This window comes from Hippocampus comes, unplaced genomic scaffold, assembly GCF_001891065.2.
Source record: "Hippocampus comes isolate QL1 unplaced genomic scaffold, H_comes_QL1_v1.1 scaffold315, whole genome shotgun sequence".
In the NCBI taxonomy this organism is placed as follows: domain Eukaryota; kingdom Metazoa; phylum Chordata; class Actinopteri; order Syngnathiformes; family Syngnathidae; genus Hippocampus; species Hippocampus comes.
The window spans coordinates 469,172-490,415 of NW_017805539.1; the positions used below are offsets into that span (position 1 = coordinate 469,172).

Below are 21,244 nucleotides of genomic sequence, written 5' to 3' on the forward strand. Positions count from 1 at the left end.
CCCGCAAATTCAAATGGACAGGAAAGCGGGTCAAGTCTTAATGAGCCAATGAGAGCATTTATGCAGAAAATGTCTCATTCCGATGGAGGGGATGATTGGAGGAAATGGGGGTGGCGGTTTGAGATCATTTGTGTGTGTGTGTGTGTGTGTGTGTGTGTGTGTGTCATTAAATGAATTAGCCGAACTATATAAGACGATGCATCTCACATGAGCCCATTAGACATCTCTGGAAAATCACACAAGATCACTTCTTGGCCGCTGAACAAATTGTAAGTGCTAAACGAATTTGTGCAATGACATTTGGAGTATGCTGGATGCATGTGTCTGTAATCGTGGGTGATATTCGAATCAATTCGATTGTATTTTTTTAAAAAAGAGAAAAAAAAATTAAAGGAACCTATTTTTCCCCAAGCTGAGTCGCCATGGGCCGCCTGGATGAAGTAATTCTAAAGATGACGAGCCTCTTTGAGGAATACAACACTGACGGCGACAAGTATTTGAACTCAGAGGAGACGAAAGTCTTGCTTGAGAAGGAAGTCAACATCAACAACTTTCAAGTGAGCCAACACAGTGAACGCATTCGCAGCGCAGGACTCGATGACGTATGCGTGCAATAATCGCCTGTAACTTAACGTTCTCTTCATTTCTGTTTTGACAGGGGAACCTCACGATGGACAATGTCAAGGAGAGCTTGAAACAGTTGAACAGTAACCAAGAGACCGAGCTCAGACTCCTTGACTTTGGCAGAGCTTTGACTCAACTGGCGATTGTGTACCACCGCAACAAAAACAGGGGGCAATAAGTTAAAAAATATATATAATAATAATAAAGTCAAATGATGATTTAATGAAAAATGGCAACTTGCTATTATAATTGACTACAAAGGAATTGTTTCATTTGGGTCCATTAAAATATGCGGGTCCGTTCCAAAGCTGCTGGTCTTTTTTTTCTGTATGATTCTTCTCAATACACATTTAACAAGCCATTGAGGGTCCATCTATCCATCCATTTTCCAATCCGCTTATCCTCACGAGGGTCGCGGAGCGTGCTGCAGCCTATCCCAGCTGTCTTTGGGCGGTAGGCGGGGTACACCCTGAACTGAAGGCCAGCCAACCGCAGGGCACACGTCAACAAACAACTATTCACACTCACAATCACACCTTGGGACATTTAGAGTGTTCCATTCACCTGCTCTGCACGTTTTTCGCAATATGGGAGGAAAGTACCTGGAGAAAACTCACATGGGCACCTGGAGAACATGCACATGCAGGAAGGTCGGAGCCGGAATGGAACCCCGCACTGCACTGAGTGGGCACCTGGAGAACATGCAAAGGTCGGAGCCGGAATGGAACCCCGCACTGCACTGTGAGGCCGACGTGTTAACCAGTCGACCACCGTGCAGCCGCCTTTGAGGGTCCTGTCTCTTTATTGTAATGGCTCTCCGTCTTTTTCTGAAACGCCCAATGAAAAAAAACGCAACAACATTATTAGGAGTAGCAGCCAATCATCTTTACTCAATGGCTCTCCGTCTTTTTCTGACACGCCCAATGAAAAAAAACGCAACATTATTAGGAGTAGCAGCCAATCATCTTTACTTTTCCATTAGAGTCATTTTTTGTGTGCAAATAACGAAAAATAAACTTTCATGTCACCTCTGCATCGGGTTTAGTGGCGCGTCATTTCTCTCAATGACTATGCATTTTATAATTGCGCTGTCGCTCTAGGCCATGTCAACCACAGTGAACTTGGTCGTGATTCCTCCTTCCTTCTGTTCCTCTACTAAATGCTAAAAAGTGAAAAGTGTCATAGCCCGAAATGGAAAAACACGTTTTGACTGCCCTTCCCCGAAGACCGGCCTGCAAAGTGTGACTCTACCAGGAGCGAACTGCAGACAGTCACGCTCTCCAGATTATTGGAACACGCAACCTCCATTAACATGACAAGGTCAGACCTGAGAGGGAGTTAAATAATAATAAAATGGCAAAATGACAGTATTTTAGTGGGGGATTCCAAGCTGTTTGTCCTACATACGGTACATATACCTCACAGCTGAAGAGCCAAGGCTTCGGGAAAACAATCATCAATTATTTCTTGTACAACATGCAATTAATTCATTTATTTCTACGCTCAGAAATAATCATCTTATGAGGCTTTCAGCCCACAACCATTGATTGGGAAAGTTAAATAATGCATGGAATTCAATGAGCATCTTTTAACACAAATGAGGCAAATACACAGGCATCTGTCTTTTATTTATTTATTTTGAATTTACTTGACTGTAAGTACATTACACCTCAAACAATGAGCTGGTAAAACTCCCTTCGCGTTCAATAGTTTTGACATGTGCAAGTGGCTCCAATGGGTTTCCTCCGGATACTCCTTTTCCCTCCGACATTCCCAAAACATGCGTGAAAGGTTAATTGAGGACTAAACTGTTCCTCGGTGTGAATGTGAGTGTTAATTGTTGTTTGTGTATTTGAGCCCTGGCAACCAGTTCAGGGAGTTCCTCTTACCCAAAGACAGGTGAGATATAGGTGCCAGCAGACAAGTGACTGATTACAGAATGAATGAACGAAATTGGTTTCACTGTCAAATTACATGGGCTTAGTCGAAAAGGTGAAACCGGTCTAGGTGGCGTTGAAAACATTTTATTTTAATTACATTATATCATGTGCGAATGTGTGTGTGTGTGTGTGTGTGTGTGTGTGTGTGTGTGAGTGTGTGTCATTATAAGAAGTCCATAATAAGATGATGCATCTTGCTTGAGTCTGTCACACGCCTCTGGGGAGTCACACAAGATTGCATCTTGTCTGCTGAACATACTGTAAGTGCTCAAGAAATTTGCTTAATAGAGTTTGCGTATGCTGGATGCGTGTTAGGCTAAATTGTAATCGGGTGTGATGCTCAAATTCTGTTGCTTTTGTTTGTTGTTGTTTTTTATTTGTTTGTTTTAAAGATAATGCCCCCTGTTCTTTCAATGCAATTATAGGAAGAAGACTTTTCACAAACCTCAGTAGCCATGGGCCGCCTGGATGAAATCGTTGTAACGTTGTCAGACCTCTTTGATGAATACAACAATGACGACGACAAGAAAAAGCGTTTGGACAAGGACGAGATTGGAGCCTTGCTTGAGAATGAAGTCAACATCGACAACTTTCAAGTGAGGGACTTTAGGCAACACAGTGAACACATTCACAGCATAGGACAAAGTTCTGAGCGTGTGCAGTATTTTCTGTGCCTTAACGTTTTGATTTTGGGTTTGACAGGGGAAACTCACGATGGAGATTATCACAAAGATGTTGAAGCAGATGGACAAGAACAAAGATGACGAGCTCAAACTCAAAGAATTCGGGAACGCTGTTACTCAGCTGGCAATTTTGTACTATCACAGGAATAAGCCAGGGGGAGAGGTTTAAAAAAATACACTGATAATCATATAAGATATGGTATTATACTGGTAGAATTAACGACAAAGACATTCTTTAATTTGGATCCATTACAAAGTTGCTGGTATATTTTTCTGCATTCTTCTTTTCAAGACAGGAAGTAAATAAAAAAATCACAGTTTCAGGGTCCTGTCTCTTTATTGAAGTGGTTCTCAAGTTTCTTTTCCTGACATGTGCCCCTTTTAGAAGACAAAAACAATTGATAATCCCTCAATACCAAATGTGGTACATACTATGTACCATATATATTTACAAAAAAAAGACGGTGGAGGATTAGCAAAAATAAAAAGACCAGATTTACCAGTGGTCCTATTTAAGAGCTGAATCACACAATTTAATAATAGATTAAGTAGTATTTTGATCAACGTTACGTCTCAAAATGTTTCATATTTTACATGCCAGTGCTAATTAGATAGCACTAGCCAAATGAGAATGCTAGCACTGAGGCAGTGGTTCTTAACCTTTTCAGTGGTACCGAACCCAACCGGTTAATTTGCACATTCACCGAACCCTTCATGAGAGAAAAATAAATATATATTTTACAAATTCAAGATATAAAAAACGCATTTATGAAACACAGAAAAAAGCAAATAAAACTTCAAAAGATAAGTATACTTTTTTTTTTTAATTGTATGACGTACTATCACGACAGCCACACTTGACTACGAAGCGAAGTAAATTTCCCACAGCACTGATTGGACAAGCAATGTCATGTGATCATCTGCAGCCAGTGATGGCCAAGTGGGCGTGTCATAACTAATTAACATGTTGAGTCGCGTGTGTTTTATCCTCCATGGCAGAGGCTGAGTTGAACCCCCGAGACCGACTCACCGAACCCCTGGGGTTCGCACGAACCCAGGTTAAGAACCACTGCACTGAGGCATGTCATTAGCTTGCAAGGTAAAGACACAAGCCTGTAAACTCCGCTATATATTATTTGACATAGTACAATTTTATAAAATAGACATTGGATATACTTGCTATTAACTACCTGTGATGCTACGCTTGGGCTGGAAGAAGGTCTGTCCACATACCTGTCAACTCATACGGTTTAGCCATATTTCATACGGATTTTGTGGTGAATCTTACGTATATGGCCATATTGCACGAATCATACGGATTCTGAAAATTTCGGGTTTTTTTTTTGTGGGTTTTTTTCCCCCTTACAGGTAGTTCCGTTTGCTTTGGCCCAGAATGGTGCTAGTCTACTCGAATGCTTTCATTTCCGTAACTTTCCAGTAAATCACGTGGTTCCTAGTTGAAAACAGCAGAGTATTCATTGCATACTTCGGTAGTGTACAAGCAAATTCTACAAGGAAACAAATATATCATTCATATTTCGTGGGTTTTTTTCTGCCGTTATTTTGACATATAAAATGCTTTGGTATGTAATAAGGATTTTTTGCTCATTATAAGGATTTTTTTTGGTAGTTTATACAGGTTGGCGCTCCGAAAAGTTGACAGGTATGTGTCCATCTCACCGGCGTGTGGAAGATTTGCGGCTCATTTACTTTCCCTGTGACCTGCCTCCGACCTACACGACATCATTCCACCAGACATTTCTGATTTGTATCCACAAAATTGAAAACCTATTCACAGAGTCGAATTTGTGTCCACTGTGTGTTTTCGTAAACGTCGAAGTCAGCGTTTTATTCACAAGACTGGGCACTGATAGATAGGTTTTACATTCATACTCACATGAAAACAATTCCAACCCACATATTTTTACTGTTACGAATATAAGCGGTTAGTCACGTATACATCTTATTGACAGCTTAATCCAATGGAAAAACAGTTGCGTACGTGACCAAAAAAAACATAATCTCGCCTGTGACGCACATTCAGCATTAGACTTCTGAAGGACCAAAAAGGCTCAGAAGAACTAAACGCAAGATGTCAAAACTTTCTGTTACGTTTTAGATGTTAATATCTTTGTTATGTACTGTAATGCTTTTTAATTAAGTCTACAAAAAATTAATTCTATACATAATTCTTTTAAAACATGGCATCGCCTCATTTATATGGGCAGCCATTTTTCAGTCTTTTCAGTCAATTGAGAGTGCCAAATCATGAGAATGAGACATGTATCAGCCCCTCCTGCTCAGGTTATTTGCAGTACGAACAACACAAGACAAAAATGCTCGTTATTCAGCAACAAGCTGTACATCCGGCGGAGCCACTTACGGAGCCAGCTTCGACTTGGCTGACGAGCAAGAGCTTGTTCTCTTATCGTTCAAGTTGATATCCTAGCTTCTATTGACTGTGGTCAGGTCAGCCTCCAGTTGACAAGTCAAAACAGTGCCACTATACATAATGGTAAAACGCCACCAACTTGTAAGGCTTTTCTTTTGAAGTTGGCCCATGCAACACGTCAAGCATTGGCTTGACTTGTCTTTTTGATTCGAGGTTGGCCTTAACCCAGGTTATCTTGCCAAAATATACAGTACTGTTGCCATCAGAATCACCACCATGTCGAAAAGGAAGAAAGCGAATCTGAACACTTTCAGTAGCTTTGATAGTGACAGCCTGACACAGATGCAGTTCAACACGATCCACTTTTAACAAACCAGGCTTATTAAAAAGATGAGGTGAGTTTTGATTCGAACTGAAACATCCCAGGTATTCTTGGAAATAAAAATGTGTTTAAATCCCTTGAATATAAAATTGCTTATCTATAAAACAAAAACATTTGTACAACCTGTACTGGAATGCTTTGACAGTCTTTCAAAAATGTTGACGTCTTTTCCAAATGCACTGCACACCTAATCAGCAGTGTGATTAGTCATCAGGCTATTGTGTTGACTGTATAAGAGGATTCCACCTCATTCGCACACTAGCCTCGCTGGAGAAGCAGACAAGATCGCACTAACATACCGTAAGTACTGATGGAACTTCTGATATGAACTGTATGAGTCTATCTTTGAGACTATCAACATTATCCACATTATTTTATCTATCTTGCAATACTATGTGCATTAGTCACAACTTCTGGTTTGGTTTTTAGTCTATTTTGCAAACATGGTGAATATCCCTGACCCCTTGAGCCAAACTCTCGACCATCCTAAATCAAGGCCTTTTTCTCCTGTTTCTCCAGAACCTTACCAGAAACAGTTTTTTTCCCTCCCAAAGCAGCCATGTTCAAACTGGAAGAGTGCATTCAAAAATTTGTGGATCTGTTTGAAGAGTACGCCAGTGAGGATAACGATTGTTTGAGCAGGGATGAGTTTAAAGCGCTGGTAATCGATGAAATCAGTTCCCCTGACTATAAAGTAAGTGACAAATCAGCAAAATTATTCTCACCACAGAACGCGGTTATGTCTCGTTTTTTTTTTTTTTTTGTCAAGTGGCCCTTTTTGAGTGTTCATAGGGAAAACTCGAGAAATGCGATATCGACGAGGTCTTTGACGAGCTGGATAAGAACGATGACGACCAGCTCAGCTTCCAGGAGTACATCATGTGCATGGTCAAAATGACGAAATGTCAACGCAAAAAGGCTGGAGGGAGGGGTCGCCGTAGAGGAAAATGGGGCGGCGGTAAGGGTTGCAGGGGCAAAGGTGGTAAAGGAAGGGGCAGTGACGATGATGATGAAGACTGTGGTAAGGGTGGCAAGGGTGGCAGGCGTAGCAGAGGCGGCAAGGGCGGCAGGGACAGTGATGATGAATGAAATGCTAATAATGGTCTGTCATTTATTTGTGCTGTTTCTGTGTTTGCTTTTATCAATGAAAGTAAATTAAAACACAATATATTCCTATTGGTGATCCTGTACATTTATTATTATTATTTTATAGTATACATACTGAATATTTTTGTAAAATCCCATCCAAAAAACTATGTGTGTGTGTGTGTGTGTGTGTGTGAATTTTTTTTTTTTTAAGAAAAGAAAAAAATCAATTGGGGCTTAGTAAGAAAAAAAAAATCTTTCACATTGTTTAGATGTCCCCCCCCAAAAAAAAAGACTGATTTATAGTGCATTCCATACACTATTATTTATTTATTTTTTTTAAGAAAAGAAAAAAAATCAATTGGGGCTGGGGGGTATTATAAAGGGGGCTTAATAAGAAAAAATAATATTTCACATTGTTTAGATGTTTTCCAAAAAAAAAAAAAAAGACTGATTTATAGTGCATTCCATACACAGCGTAAATCAATATGCTTCACATACTTTAATTAAAAGCACATCATTTGAGGTTTGTGGTTTGAATCTTGACTCTGAGTCTCCTGTGTGGAGTTTGCATGCTCTCCCTGTGCTTGCGTGTTTTCTATAGGACATGTCATGTCATGTCACAACACGTCACGTCACATCACGCCATGCCGAGTCAGGTGATTGTCGTGTCATTTCTTGTCGGATCAGGTCATGTCATGTTCTGTTGTGGCAGTTGCCATGACCGCAAAAAGGCATTCAAGAAAGCTGTTAAAAGAATTGCCCTAAAGCAATAGTGGTATTTATTTTAGGATTACTTCAATACTGAAAAAGGAGATGACTCAGTGAGGGTGTGGATGTGGGTGTGAATGGTTGTTCTTCTCTATACGTGTCCTGCGACTGACTGGCGACCAATTCAGAGTGTAGTCTGCCTTTCCCCTGAAGTCAGCTGGGATAGGCTCCAGGTGAACTGAACACGTTACAGTTGCCTTTATCAAAAGAATGTAATTTTGCTGTGTAACTCCGAACCCTCAAATGAAATCATGACATACCGTTTACTATCCGTGGTGTGTTGTTGCATGCGTCTCCAAATGCTCATTTTCATAATTACACTGCCAACATCAAATTGGATGTGTGAACTTGTTGCATTCTGGAACAAACAAGGTGTGTCGGTGGCAAAACGGGTTCAAAAATAGAAGCACATTTCTCAGTAACAACCCAGTAAATAAAAAAGTCATCTCAGATTGCATGTCAAAACATCCTCTTTCAATGCGTTGCTTTGAATGCGATTTAAAGCAAATGGCGAGACAGTAGCTTATGTTAATGACTCGGAAACAGTTTAACCAATGCTCCCTGGTTAGCTCTATCACAGGGGCCGCAACTCTAGTCAGGATTGTTATCAGGCTTCTGCAGAGCTTGCCGATGAGCTGATCATTTGATTCAGCTGCGTTGGAGGAAGAAAACGTCTGTAAAACATGCAGTATAGGGGCCATCGACGACCTAAATAATTTCCAGCAATTCCCCTTCATGATGGAAAGTTCACAACTTTGCAAATGCATTTTTGTGTTTTGGCTAAAGTGCTAAATTCTTATTGGAGAGCCATTCATCCATGCTTTGGAGCGCTTGTCCTCATCAGCGTCACCGGTGATTTGGAGACTATCCTTTCTGACTTTGAGCAAACTGATGGACTGCTTGACCCCTCCTCCCTATTAGTTAATTAAATAGAGGTTCCACTGTAATTGGGTTTGCATGCCAACACTCAGGATAGAACTGTCCGAGCTCACCCATGTGCATGAAATGATGAAACCGTGCTTGGATGAGAGGCAAACATCTCTACTCAGGCAAACAAAATAGTCCATTTGTGGTAGATTCGATGTCTTGAGAATACTACAACCTGAATCCGAGCTCCCCCATGTGCATGAAATGATGAAACCTTGCTTGGATGAGAGGCAAACATCTCTACTAAGGCAAAAAAAAATAGTCCATTTGTGATAGATTCGATGTCTTGAGAATACTACAACCTGAATGAATAAGAATATGCACAGGCGCAAGTTAGAGCCTTCAATGAACCGATCACGCATGTTTTGGGAATCGTGGTGGAAGCTCTACTAGTCCACCGTGTTGCTACACGTAAGATATACATGTACAGTGGTGCATGGAAATATGAGCAAGCCGACTTCATTCATGTCACGGATAACCAGTTTTCTGGGTTTGGTCTATACATGTACAGTGGTGCATGGAAATATGAGCAAACCGACTTGTTCATGTCACGGATAACCAGTTTTCTGGGTTTGGTCACATGACGTTCGTAATAGAGGACTTTCATGTCAATTTCAGTCAACGGCAATGGGTGGTAGAATGACAAAATGGCTGTCCCCTGAGATGGACGAAAAATGCAATATTAATCAAAATGCCACTTTTAGACAACCGTAAAAGACTTGCGCTCAACTTTAAACTTGCATTTCAGGCACCACTGTTCTGTATATGCGTTTTAAATTCTTGTCACACTTAAAAATACAAAAACATGACAAAACAAGCAGCATTGGTTCAGACAAAACATCTCACCTCAATCAAAAAGGAGGGAGTAAAAGGGCGTTGTACCGAGTGTTGTATAACAGGTGAGCCGTTTTCTTTTGACATTTTTCCTCGCCGGTGCCACTTGAGCTCGTCAACTGATCACACAAGTTTGGTAAGTGGCTGTTTCTTTCCAAAATAATGAATTTTAAGCATCAAATATATACATATGATGTTCTCTCCATCCATAGCCAACATGAGCATTAAGGCAAGGTTGATCCAAGCGATGTGCATTCTCCAGGAAACATTTGTGGAGTATGCTGAGAAATCAGGAGACAAAACCAGTATGACTCAAGCAGATTTTGCTTTGATGCTCCGTAAAGAGTGTTGCATGCAGGTGAGAGAGAGAAAGAGAGAGAGAAAGATTAAATTCCTTCACATTCCAATGCGGTTTGACTATATTACTGCTTTTGTTTAGCTCGACAGCAATCAGTCACTGAAGGAGTTCTTTGACAAGCTGGATTCCAATGGTGACGGTGTTATCGACTTCAATGAGTTTTGCGTTCTTATGGCAACATTCTTGAAATTGTTGGAACCTATGTGAAAAAATTGTGCATGTTTATGCTTGCTTTAACAAGGACAACATGATTCTAAGTCCTTGAGAACCTATACACTGTTGAAAAAGTATGTCTTTTTTGATTACACGTGATTAAAATGTGGTAAACTGACATAATTGTGTACTCTCTTTCTTGAAAATATTCAGATAAAATATGTAACTTGAACACATTTTAATCATGTACAAACAATGGGCATGTCCGAATTAAGTACATCTAAATGATAAATGTTTTTCATTGTATTACAGTATCATCCATAAAATATCATGAAAGCTAAATGACTTCTTTTGTCAATTTGAAGCATATCTTATTTGGTTGACTGTCTTGTGTGAAACAATGAAACGCTGTTCCACTTTAAATTCTATGTTACTACATGGATATCCAATGGACTGTGTTTACATCACTGCTGCCACCTCATGTTGAGTTTTTGAATTATCAAGCGTGTCAGTCGGATAAGGGTGAGTCACCTGTCGAAGTCCAATTTAATCAAATGATGTATTACTTGTAGAATTAATCATTTCTATGTGGCGAATCTCTTGTGCAGTTTCACACGAGGCAAAAAAAAGTCACACGAGTTAAAGAAAGTTAATTTAAAGAAGAAAGTTAGGTTGTTGGGTAATATTTGAATTTGCCTATTGCTGTCTTATATTTTGTCTGACGTTCAAGTGCTGTTTAAAAAATAAATCAAGAACTCTGTGCAGTACTTACGTAGTTTTTTTCAATTACTCTTACTTTTTGATGGCGGCGCGGATACCCGCAGCGGCTCCTCTTGTTTTATGTTGTCTTGAGAGGGAAGAAATGTCAAATGTGCTGTATGTTACACATACAGCACATTTGACAATAAAGCTGTATCCAATCCAATCAAGTAATTATTTGGAGGTGTGCTTTTTACTTTTACTTGAGTAATATTATTTTAAACTAACATTACTCTTACTTGAATTTTTGGCAACTTTAATGTCATGGCTTCCTACGAGAATGTCAGTTTTGAATTAAACTAAACCCATTTTACACACTGAGTAAGTCAATTGCAGTAAATTGAGACTACGTTATCTTTATTTTGGTATTCATACGTTTTGTGACGTTTTTGTTTGGTGGTTTGCCGTGAGATTTGTTTCAAAGAGATTTTTTTTCCCGACTGTAAATGCGCGTCTTCGCTCAAAGAGGTTATGGAAGGGAACACTCGGCTGAAACAACAGTGACCACAGATTCAGCTCACGTGAACGCGCTAAGGCGCGGTCTCGTTAACCATCGGCTTCTTTCGGCATTTTTCGCCTTCCCGGGCAGTTTAATGGTTTAGTTAGCACAGCTGATTAGCTTGCTGCTACCCAGCTAATACCCGTCACTTATTCACCGTTTTCCCAACTAGGGCGGATGGCACAAGTGCTCTAACAAATGGCGGATGTCGAGGGGCACGCATTTTGTACACCGCTGCCTCAGCATTCATCGTATAACGGCACCCGGAGCGGCGATATCACGCCCGACGCCGGCGGCGGCTTCCAGACCCCGAGCACCACCGTGACGTCGGGCCCACGGCTCATCCGAATAGTCAAGTCAGACTCGGGCTACGGTTTCAACGTCCGGGGCCAAGTTAGTGAAGGAGGGCAGCTCCGGAGCATTAACGGGGAACTGTACGCCCCGCTGCAGCACGTCAGCGCTGTCCTGCCGGGAGGTGCCGCCGACATAGCCGGTATTTCGAAAGGCGACAGGATTCTTGAGGTGTAAGTGGAATCGCTTTCGTATGGACGCTGTGCTTAAAGGGTCACCCATGCTGTTAATTGTCTGTGTACAAAATGAACGGGAAAACAGTGAGTGCCACAGTTAAAGCTACCCTGAGATGGTGAATGGATTGTTTGTGTAAGGGTCATTCATTATACATTCTTGTCACACTCCTTCCATCTCAGCCCCACATACGTACACCCCCCCCTTTTTTCCCCATTTATGCATCCTTTTTATTGTACCATCACAGACAAGCTAGTCAACTCTCATCAGCATCACTAAGTTGTGACTGGCTAGCGCTCTAATATTTCACCGCATTATGCCGTGCTGTTGGGGGATTGGTGGCTGATGTTGGGCTCTGTTACTGTGGAGAGGGGCGTGCAGCAACCGTTTCAGCATCATCTCTGGGTTGTGTGCGTGCAAGGTATGCAGAAAGACAAGAACGGTCATCCCTGATTGGCTTTGCTCTGGCAAAGTTGCCATCTCATTGGCTGGCAGCTGCATGCCCGCTTTGTCGATGGATGGCCTACAGTAACCTGGCAGTTTGATTGACCCCGTTATTTCTGGGCGCTTGTTGTCCAGGTTTTGTCACTGCACCGAAAGAACTTGAAAGTCAAATGCTCTTATGCGATTAAAACATGCCTATGATGCCGAGAACATAGATGCATGATGCCAGCAATAGATGGGTCTGCTCAGAACAGTCTGGCCCATCAGTTTGCCTAGCTTCATTGTTTATTCTTTGACTACTACTGCACTTTGTTATTTGTATTTTACAGTCATTTGTATGCCCCGTGGCATTGTGCTGCCACAAAGTTGATTTTGTTACGAGACATCTGGTTTATGGTAAGCAAGGCTCTAAATTTTTTTTTTCTTTTAGGCGCAATTGCGAATCAAAGACTTCATTTGACGATCGATTTTGAGGAGCATTTTTTTTTTTGCAGGTTATTCCGATGGACCTGATGAAAAGGTTTTATTACACATAGAAATATGATAATATGACAAATGGACAATTGTTTTTCTTTTTATAAATATATTTTTATGCAAAAACTGGTGGCATGTGAAGACAAAAATGATTATAAATTAGTTAAATGTCCAGAGTACATTTACATTGACTAGAATGTGCCTTTTTGCACCTCCAGTTTTGCCAAGAGGGTGAAATCATAAATGACTAACAACAACAATGACAAAAGATCTCAAAGCAACAGATCCAAGGCAATAAATCATTCCCTGGAATCACGGGAAAACAACTGCCTTGATGGCACAGTGGAAAGTGCTGAAGCTGCAAGACCAAAAGTCACTGCATGAGGTGCTTATGAAGTCATAAAACCGCAGGATTGAAGTGCTGCCAAAGCGCTAACTCAGTGCTTTACAGTGGTCACCACTTTTTTGTCATGATACCTGGTTACTGCCTCTAACCCCCTGGCTTCATTTGTTGTATCTACATAGCATAACACTGAGCTGTGTGACATAATTACAGCTGACACCAGATCAGCTGTCAGTCACAAGTTCCACTGAAACGTTTCCTGTTAGTCTGAGTTCCAGATGACTATTGTTAAGGGATGTGCATATTGCTTCACTGCTGTTATCCTTGGCTTCGGCAGTACTACCATCTACAACACTAAACACCATCAGGTCTCTCTGGGAATGGTTTTAATTAGCTTAATGCACACTTTTGGCTGCTGCTTTACTATAAACATCTGCTCCACAGATTTAACAATATGCCGTCCTTGTTTCATGGTGGCTTTAAAATAATACATCTTAGAAAATTTTCACAAAAACACAACTTCCAATTTTCCAATTACAGCTGCAATTGTCCATTTTTAAAGTGCTCTAGATGTGAATGTGAGTTGCATAGACGGGGTGATGGCGTGTCTAAATGAGGCTCTTTTCCTCACTTCAACATTGGGTTTTGGCTGGCACACGAATGCCACATTATTCCGTAGTTATTGGATTAATTGTTGTTATCAACTTGAGATCAGCATCGTCACGTTCCACGTTATCTCTTTTGACTTTCAGTGTGTGTGGCTTTAAAAGGTGTGTGTGTGGGGGGGCTGGCCTGGTGAATGATGTGGGAATCAGTGAATAAGAATGTTGAGGTGGTTCCGGTTAGCAGCTGGCTGACCGTTAGCCAGTTTGTTGACTGTTGAGTGGCTGGCCCTCACTTGTGGCAAAGTTAGCAGCTGGCTGACCGTTAGCCAGTCTGTGTGTTGACTGTTGAGTGGCTGGCCCTCACTTGTGGCAATATCAGATCATATATCAATTATTTTATTATTATATATTTTTTAATGCTTACAATATGTTGTAACTCGTGGCGTTAGGCTCTATGATGAGCTAACATCGAAACAGGGCTTTGGCTTGGGCACTAAAAGTAATGTACATAATGTGAATGGGCGAATAGTGACTCGCAAACACAAATGTGTTCCTAGTTTCGATTTACCCTCTTCAAGTACAAGGGAACTCCTGAATGACAACATACTGTATGAAGCGAGAATGCTACTTTAGCTGACATCCTTTCAGATTATTCGTTCACTTTGTCACACAAAGATTTCAGGTCAATGATCAGTGTCAGACTCTTGTAAATGTTCAAGTGATCTTGTGCTAAAAAAAATTCCCCGGCGTTTCAACCAACTGTATTTTTTCTATATTTGATGGTATAAAATTGTGAATGTTGTAACCCTGTCAATGAATAACTAATCATTTTGCCCTCCTTGACATGTGTGTTTGTCTTTTCTTCCTTTGAATAGAAACAGAGTGAATGTTGAAGGCGCGACACACAAGCAGGTGGTGGACCTGATCCGGGCCGGAGAACGGGAACTGGTATTGACCGTGCTGTCAGTCCCGCCTCAGGAAGCCGATTGTCTGGCTGTGGGAGGCGCTGAGCTCCATCAGGAAAAGTTTGTGGTGAGTACATGAGAGGAAGATGGGATGTACTGGAAGGTTTTGGGTCAATGAGTCGATACATTGGAACCGCTAAAGTCCATTGCTAATCAAACAGGAAGCTGTTATTTGAGGAAATGTGCGATATACTGCAGTTATCTTTATTTAATGCTTCCCAGGTTCAACCCCATCTGTTCTCTCCCTCCAGGTATATAATGTCTTCATGGCGGGAAGGCAGCTCTGCTCTAAACGCTACAGAGAGTTTGTGATTCTACACCAAAACCTGAAGAGAGAGTTTGCCAACTTCACATTCCCCAAGCTGCCCGGGAAATGGCCTTTTTCTCTGTCGGAGCAGCAGCTGGATGCGCGACGTAGAGGCCTGGAAGAATATCTGGAGAGAGGTGTGGAGTGAGAAAGTATCTCTGCAATATCTTTGAGTGCACCTTGCAGCATGCATCCTAAATAAGTATTTATAAATATTTATAAACTCCCAATAGCATTTAGTGTTTTCACACTGAACTGGAAGGACTTATAAAACATCTATTTATTCCACTTTTACTTTTTTTATATCGTTTATCTGCAGTGTGCTCTGTGAGGGTCATTGGCGAAAGTGACATCATGCAGGAGTTCCTGTCAGAATCAGATGAAGTAAGAAATGACTGGTGTCCTCTAAAACTGCACATGCGTTTTGCTGCACTGCACTGTTACCTCACCGCATCTTTCCTTCTCATGATTTAGAACTACAACGGCCTGTGGGATGTGGACTTGAGAATAGCCGTTCCCGATAAGACCTCACTTACTGTGCGGGTTCGCAAAAATTCCACCACTGACCAAGTGTACCAGGTATCCAAAAAAAAAAAAAGAATCCTTCATCACATCACATCATAATCATCACCATCATATTCCATTTCATGCCCTACATCCTTGATCCCTTTCTTTGTCTTTCAGGCTTTGGTCATGAAGCTAGGGATTGATAGCGTAACAGCCAGCTACTTTGCACTCTTTGAGGTCATCAACCACAACTTCTGTGAGTAAATACTGGAATTGAACACAAAGTATGACAAGAAAAAAGAAACTGAAGTGGAGGAAATAAAGTGAAACCTTTTTAACAACAGTCCAGGCATTGTTTTCAGTATCACACAAGTCATACAGTATAAATATAGGGGAACCACTTCATAATAAAATACAATTAAACAAAGGAAGCAAAACTACTCACATTGACTGTAAGTAATAAATATAAAATGTCCATTAAATAATATTTTTTTAATCAACCAAAAAAACCTTTTACATAGACATTTAAATTGTTATTTTACCTCAATTACTAACCTGGCCCATTTTCAAAATCATAATCAATTGTGGCCCTTGTGCATGATGATAATTCGAACTCCATGTTTTCTTTATCTTTTGAGGCATATTTGTCTACTATGTTTGGAATTTGTTGGCTTTCTCCAGCTGATCTCTTTTCTTTTGTTCAGTACGAAAGCTTGCCCCCAATGAGTTCCCCCACAAGTTGTACGTGCAGAACTACACTTCAGCCATCCCGAGAACCTGCCTCACAATGCGCAAGTGGCTCTTCACTACCGAAGAGGAGACGTTACTCAATGACAACCAACTTGCTGTCTCCTACTTCTTCCACCAGGTGAGTTATGTTGGATTTCTATGTGCGCGCTGTCATGGTGGGACATATATTTCTCTCCCTCTAAAGCGATTTCTCTTTTTACAGGCCTTGGAGGATGTCAAGAAAGGTTTTATCAAAGTAGAGCAGAAGTCCTACCAGCTGCAGATGGTTGCAGAGCAGAAAAATATGTCCATGGTCAGTCTCGCATCTACAAAAACACCACAGTAAAAGTTTTACAGTAGCTTTCCAATCCACGTTTGTCAGAACTCGTAAAAGTAGGTCAATGTTTTCTCGGAAATCTCTGCTCCTGAAGTGACCATTGGATTATAGAACAATGGCATTAATTACTTTAATTATATTCTGTACACAGCTTTCACATTCAAAAGATGGTAAGTTCAATTTTGCCAAATAGGTCATTTAATTTCTTGTTTCATTCTTCACAAGAGCATCGGGGTTCAAAGTGTGCAGAACGGGGGTGCAGAAATATTTGGACAATGATGTCGTTCTTATAATTTAGCCTATTGAAAACCGCAGTGAATTTGAAATAAAACAATGTAGATGTCATCGAAGTATAGATATTCGGCTTCAGTTCAAGATGTTTCACAACATTACAATTGCATCCTTTTCAAATAGTAGTGAACCTCACTTTTCAAATACAGCAGCTGCTTTCATACGTTTTATGAACATGAGCTGCCTTATGACCACAGACATACTGTGCAGTTGTTTACAGCTACTAGAGGCACATTTATTTCATTTTATTGGTGCGCCCAAGGCAAACCCAGTCATAAGACCCTCCGCATCCCTTTAAAGTGTGAATTTACGGAAATTCTCTTGAGCTAGGAAATGAGTGACTCATCTCAACACTTTTCCTGTAATTGATAACATTAATCAACATATACATTCTAAGAAGATGGAATAGTCCATTGCAAGAGAGGGGAAATGGGAGCTCTCCCGAGGTTCGTGGTACATGAAATATTTCGATATGTTTTTGAGTGTGTGAATTAAGCCCAGAGCAATAGTAATTCCTTTAAAATGAAGAAAATGTTATTAATCCGTTTTTATTGGCCTTTTGGAAGGGACTGTATATAACTGGGTCGTAAGCCAGATGCTGCTTCACCAAGCCGAAGGACAAATGTGATCACCTAGTGGACTCGATTTAAAATCCATTGTGGCAAACTAAGTGTAAAACTAAAAACAATCTGTCAAAAAAGATCCGAAGTTTCATCACGTTTCAAGTCATGTTTAAACCTGCGATGTCCTTTCCCTTTTGTTCTTGCAGTATCTGAGCTTGCTGAGAGGCTGTGATGGCTACAATGAAATCTTGTTCCCTCACTGTTCGTGCGACTCCAGACGTAAAGGCCACGTCATCGCAGCCATCAGCATTCAGCACTTCAAGCTGCACGCCTGCACAGAGGAGGGGACAATCGAGGCAAGGGCAACTCTTTCTTAGTGTGCGCCACTTAACTTTAGACATACACTCTCCAGGCACGTCACAAGGTACACCTGCACAATCTAATGAGATCCAATCCAGGGGCCATTTATGAAACAATACTGGCCTCTGCTCTAATAGATGCCCTTGCTGCTCCTGGTTACTGGATGTGTCATTCCCTTGAAGAATAAACACTGTATGCCTCAGCAAAAAAAATAAAATCCAGGTGGTACTATCAGGGGGCAGTAACTTCCTTTACTTTGATACTTGATGCTGACCTTGAGTTAAGCAGATGCCAACTGCAAAAAGCTGTTCCACTCAATGAGTAAAAAAAATATATACATTCAGTGTCCAAGTTGGAGAGATAATTTAACAAGAAACAGTCTGTTATTATTGTGGTTAATGCTTTCAGTGAAGTACTGCTTTGCATCATACTAAGTGCAGCTCATATTTTGTCCCCGTTCTTAAATTGTACAGCTAAATTATTATTATACAAATTGACTTTTTTTTTTCATCGATTGGATTTACATAAGGGTGGCCCGGTGGGCGAGTGGTTAGCGCGTCGACCTCACAGTGCAGAGGTATCGGGTTTGATTCCAGCTCTGGCCTTCCTGTGTGGAGTTTGCATATTCTCCACCATTTCAATTGGTAACCCCGGCATAGTCTATTTTAAATATATATTACCTACAGGAGATTACTTCCATCAGATCTGTATTATAATCTAATCAGACTTTTTGATGCAGATCTTGATTTGGATCAAATGCAGGTGTACATATAATGGACTCCAATGTGCTTTCAGAACCAGGTGATTGCCTTTGAGTGGGGGGAAATGCAGAGGTGGGACACAGACGAAGAGGGCATGGCCTTTTGCTTCGAGTATGCGCGGGGGGAGAAGAAACCACGTTGGGTCAAGATATACACACCTTATGTGAGAAGACATCCCTTTGTTTTGGTCATTTAATCACAGGAAAGAAGTGGAATTATTTTGCACTCGACCACAAGTGACTTCTTATTTGTCATTCCAGTTTAACTACATGCATGAATGCTTCGAGAGAGTTTTCTGCGAGCTCAAGTGGAGAAAGGAGGTAAGGACCATCCAGTTTTGGATGCTTCCCACAACAGAGCGCTGGATTTCTCTTACGAAGAAAAAACAACAAGGGAGGGCAATGAGGGTTTGCCAAGCACTGTGAGTTTTGTTCAAGAGTACAGCAGGTTAATGGCGCAGGTAAGCTAGGGTTAGCATGTTTGTGTTTTTTTTTTTTTTTTTTTTTTTTTTTTTTGTGTGTTTGTATTTCGAGCCGTATACCCTCAAATGACAAGGACGCGGTAATGCTAGAAGTTTACATCACAAAATGTACAGTGGTACCGTGACATAGAGGTTGAAATTGGTCTGTGGCCAAGCTCCTTGCTCAATTATTCATATAACAAATCGATTTTCTCCATTGAAATGAATTGCAATCAATTCCAGCCACCATTTTTTTTCAACTATGTATAAAAGCATAACAAATGATAATGGAAAGAAATTTGCTGCTTTTATCAAGTAGTTAACTGAGCATTCTGTAGTATTGGTGTTTTGGATATGTGCCTACAAGGGGGCGTGGCTTAGTGAGCGACATCAGGAACTGGAGTAAAGTTGCCCGGTTAGTTCAGTGTTAGCATCTGGGCGTGAGTTGTGGCCTTCAGCAGCTCTTTTAGAATGTTCTAATTTTGCATATGCGCGTTTGAACAATGCCGTGTTTGGTAAGAAATGTGGCATCTTTTGATATCTGAAAAGTAGTGATATTGCAGAGGTGACGATTCCACCAGACAGCAATGTTATGTACATGCTTTTGCCAATGGAAAAGTGTCATGAGTAGAACCAAGCAGTGGATGAAAAAAAAAAAAAAACAATCCACTGCTTTTTCAATGTCCACAGGTGGAGGAGGAGTCCACGGACAAAGACAACAAGAACGTCTCCCACGACGGTATGTGTGGCAAGGTAAGGCTACAGTATGCCTGCCTCTGTCCCAATAACCAAAAGCCTGACATGATCTTTCCTCTTTTTTTTTCCTCGGGTCTATTACTGACCCCATCCTGTTTGATGTGGCAGAATATTTTCCAGCTGCTGAGGCATCGAAGGGATGGAGGCACCCAGCAAGAGAGATCGCTATCGCTTGACTACGCGGCAGAATCCTCCGCTCTACCCGGCCCAGCCCTCTTCTGAATGCAGAGACGCTTGCTCGGCTGTTGAGGACATAGTCAGCATTTACGCTTCCATCCAGCAGATCCCCCAATTCCCATTCATAAGACCCAGCAAAACATCTGCAAAACAACAAAACATGTAGATAACTTTTGAAATCCAGCATTTTATCAGGCATTGGGCGCCTCAAGAACAGCTTCACTAAAGTGCGGACAACTTAAGGCAGGTAAGTTCGCCTCAATAGACTAAGCTGAACAGACAACTCTTTTGAAACTTTTGAAAAGGGAAACTGGAAAATCTGGAGCATGGAACCATGATCCTCAGGCAGGCTTGGCATGTTGTAACGGGTTGTAAAAGCGCACGGGAACTGATCATGCAAGAAAAGGTCTTGTCAAATAGATGCAAAATAGGCTCGTCAGACCCCCAACAAGATACGACAGCCTTTGGCTTTTACACAGAGCTACAAGCAAAGCAAGATATTGCTGAAACTGTGTGTGCGTTCACACGGTGACGCGGTGTCACGCAATTACATAAACGCGCGACAACGTCTACAGTATGGCGGCTATGGTGCGGATATTACGTGTCAGTGTTATTCATTAGTCAAGCTCAGCAGAATCTGTGATTTTGTGTTTTTAATTAATTTATCCTTTTGTAATGTGGCAAATGGCGGCCCGGTAGTCCAGTGGTTAGCACGTCGACTTCACAGTGCAGAGGTGCCGGGTTCGAATCCAGCTCCGGCCTCCCTGTGTGGAGTTTGCATGTTCTCCCCGGGCCTGCGTGGGTTTTCTCCGGGTACTCCGGTTTCCTCCCACATTCCAAAAACATGCATGGTAGGCTGATTGAACACTCTAAATTGTCCGTAGGTGTGAGTATGGTTGTTCGTCTCTGTGTGCCCTGCGATTGGCTGGCAACCGATTCAGGGTGTCCCCCGCCTACTGCCCGGAGACGGCTGGGATAGGCTCCAGCTCCCCCCGCGACCCTAGTGAGGATCAAGCGGTTCGGAAAATGAATGAATGAATGAATGAATAATGTGGCAAATGAAAGAAGACGAGAAAATAATCCGGTTTTGGAAAGGTTGTTCTAAACTGAGGAATACAGTCTAACTAGTCAAATTTGATCCGTGACCATGCTAATATCTCAGAACACTTTGAACTCAAGTGAACTTTGGAAGTTCCCTTACAACGTTGCAGCATCACATTGTGCTGCGAAAT

At 41.3% G+C, this 21,244-nt stretch overlaps 2 protein-coding genes and 1 long non-coding RNA gene across 4 annotated transcripts; all 3 read left to right on the forward strand.

Annotated features, from left to right (window-relative positions):
• The first annotated feature begins 2,694 nt into the window (after positions 1-2,694).
• On the forward strand, positions 2,695-7,173 carry LOC109520998 (uncharacterized). Its single transcript, XM_019878577.1, has 6 exons — positions 2,695-2,824; positions 2,990-3,160; positions 3,267-3,413; positions 6,229-6,308; positions 6,541-6,715; positions 6,814-7,173. Exons 2-6 carry the CDS (start codon positions 3,020-3,022, stop codon positions 7,108-7,110), a joined length of 840 nt encoding a protein of 279 aa, XP_019734136.1. The 5' UTR covers positions 2,695-2,824; positions 2,990-3,019; the 3' UTR covers positions 7,111-7,173.
• Positions 7,174-9,636: 2,463 nt separating this feature from the next.
• Positions 9,637-10,328, forward strand: LOC109520995 (uncharacterized). The gene is made up of 3 exons (XR_002169265.1): positions 9,637-9,775; positions 9,852-9,997; positions 10,079-10,328. It is a non-coding gene; the product is annotated as an uncharacterized LOC109520995 (long non-coding RNA).
• A 1,039-nt stretch (positions 10,329-11,367) lies between these two features.
• Positions 11,368-20,699, forward strand: snx27b (sorting nexin 27b). 2 transcript variants are annotated; one of them, XM_019878783.1, is made up of 13 exons: positions 11,368-11,932; positions 14,675-14,831; positions 15,016-15,208; positions 15,391-15,455; positions 15,546-15,650; positions 15,756-15,834; positions 16,283-16,446; positions 16,531-16,620; positions 17,705-17,854; positions 18,654-18,782; positions 18,880-18,939; positions 19,770-19,818; positions 19,944-20,699. In XM_019878783.1, the coding sequence occupies exons 1-13, from the start codon at positions 11,607-11,609 to the stop codon at positions 20,009-20,011; spliced, it is 1,635 nt and encodes a 544-aa protein (XP_019734342.1). In that variant the 5' UTR covers positions 11,368-11,606; the 3' UTR covers positions 20,012-20,699. The 2 variants fall into 2 exon arrangements, with proteins under 2 accessions (XP_019734342.1, XP_019734341.1); XM_019878782.1 differs by having other exon boundaries at positions 11,369-11,932; positions 19,770-19,832.
• Positions 20,700-21,244: the final 545 nt, after the last annotated feature.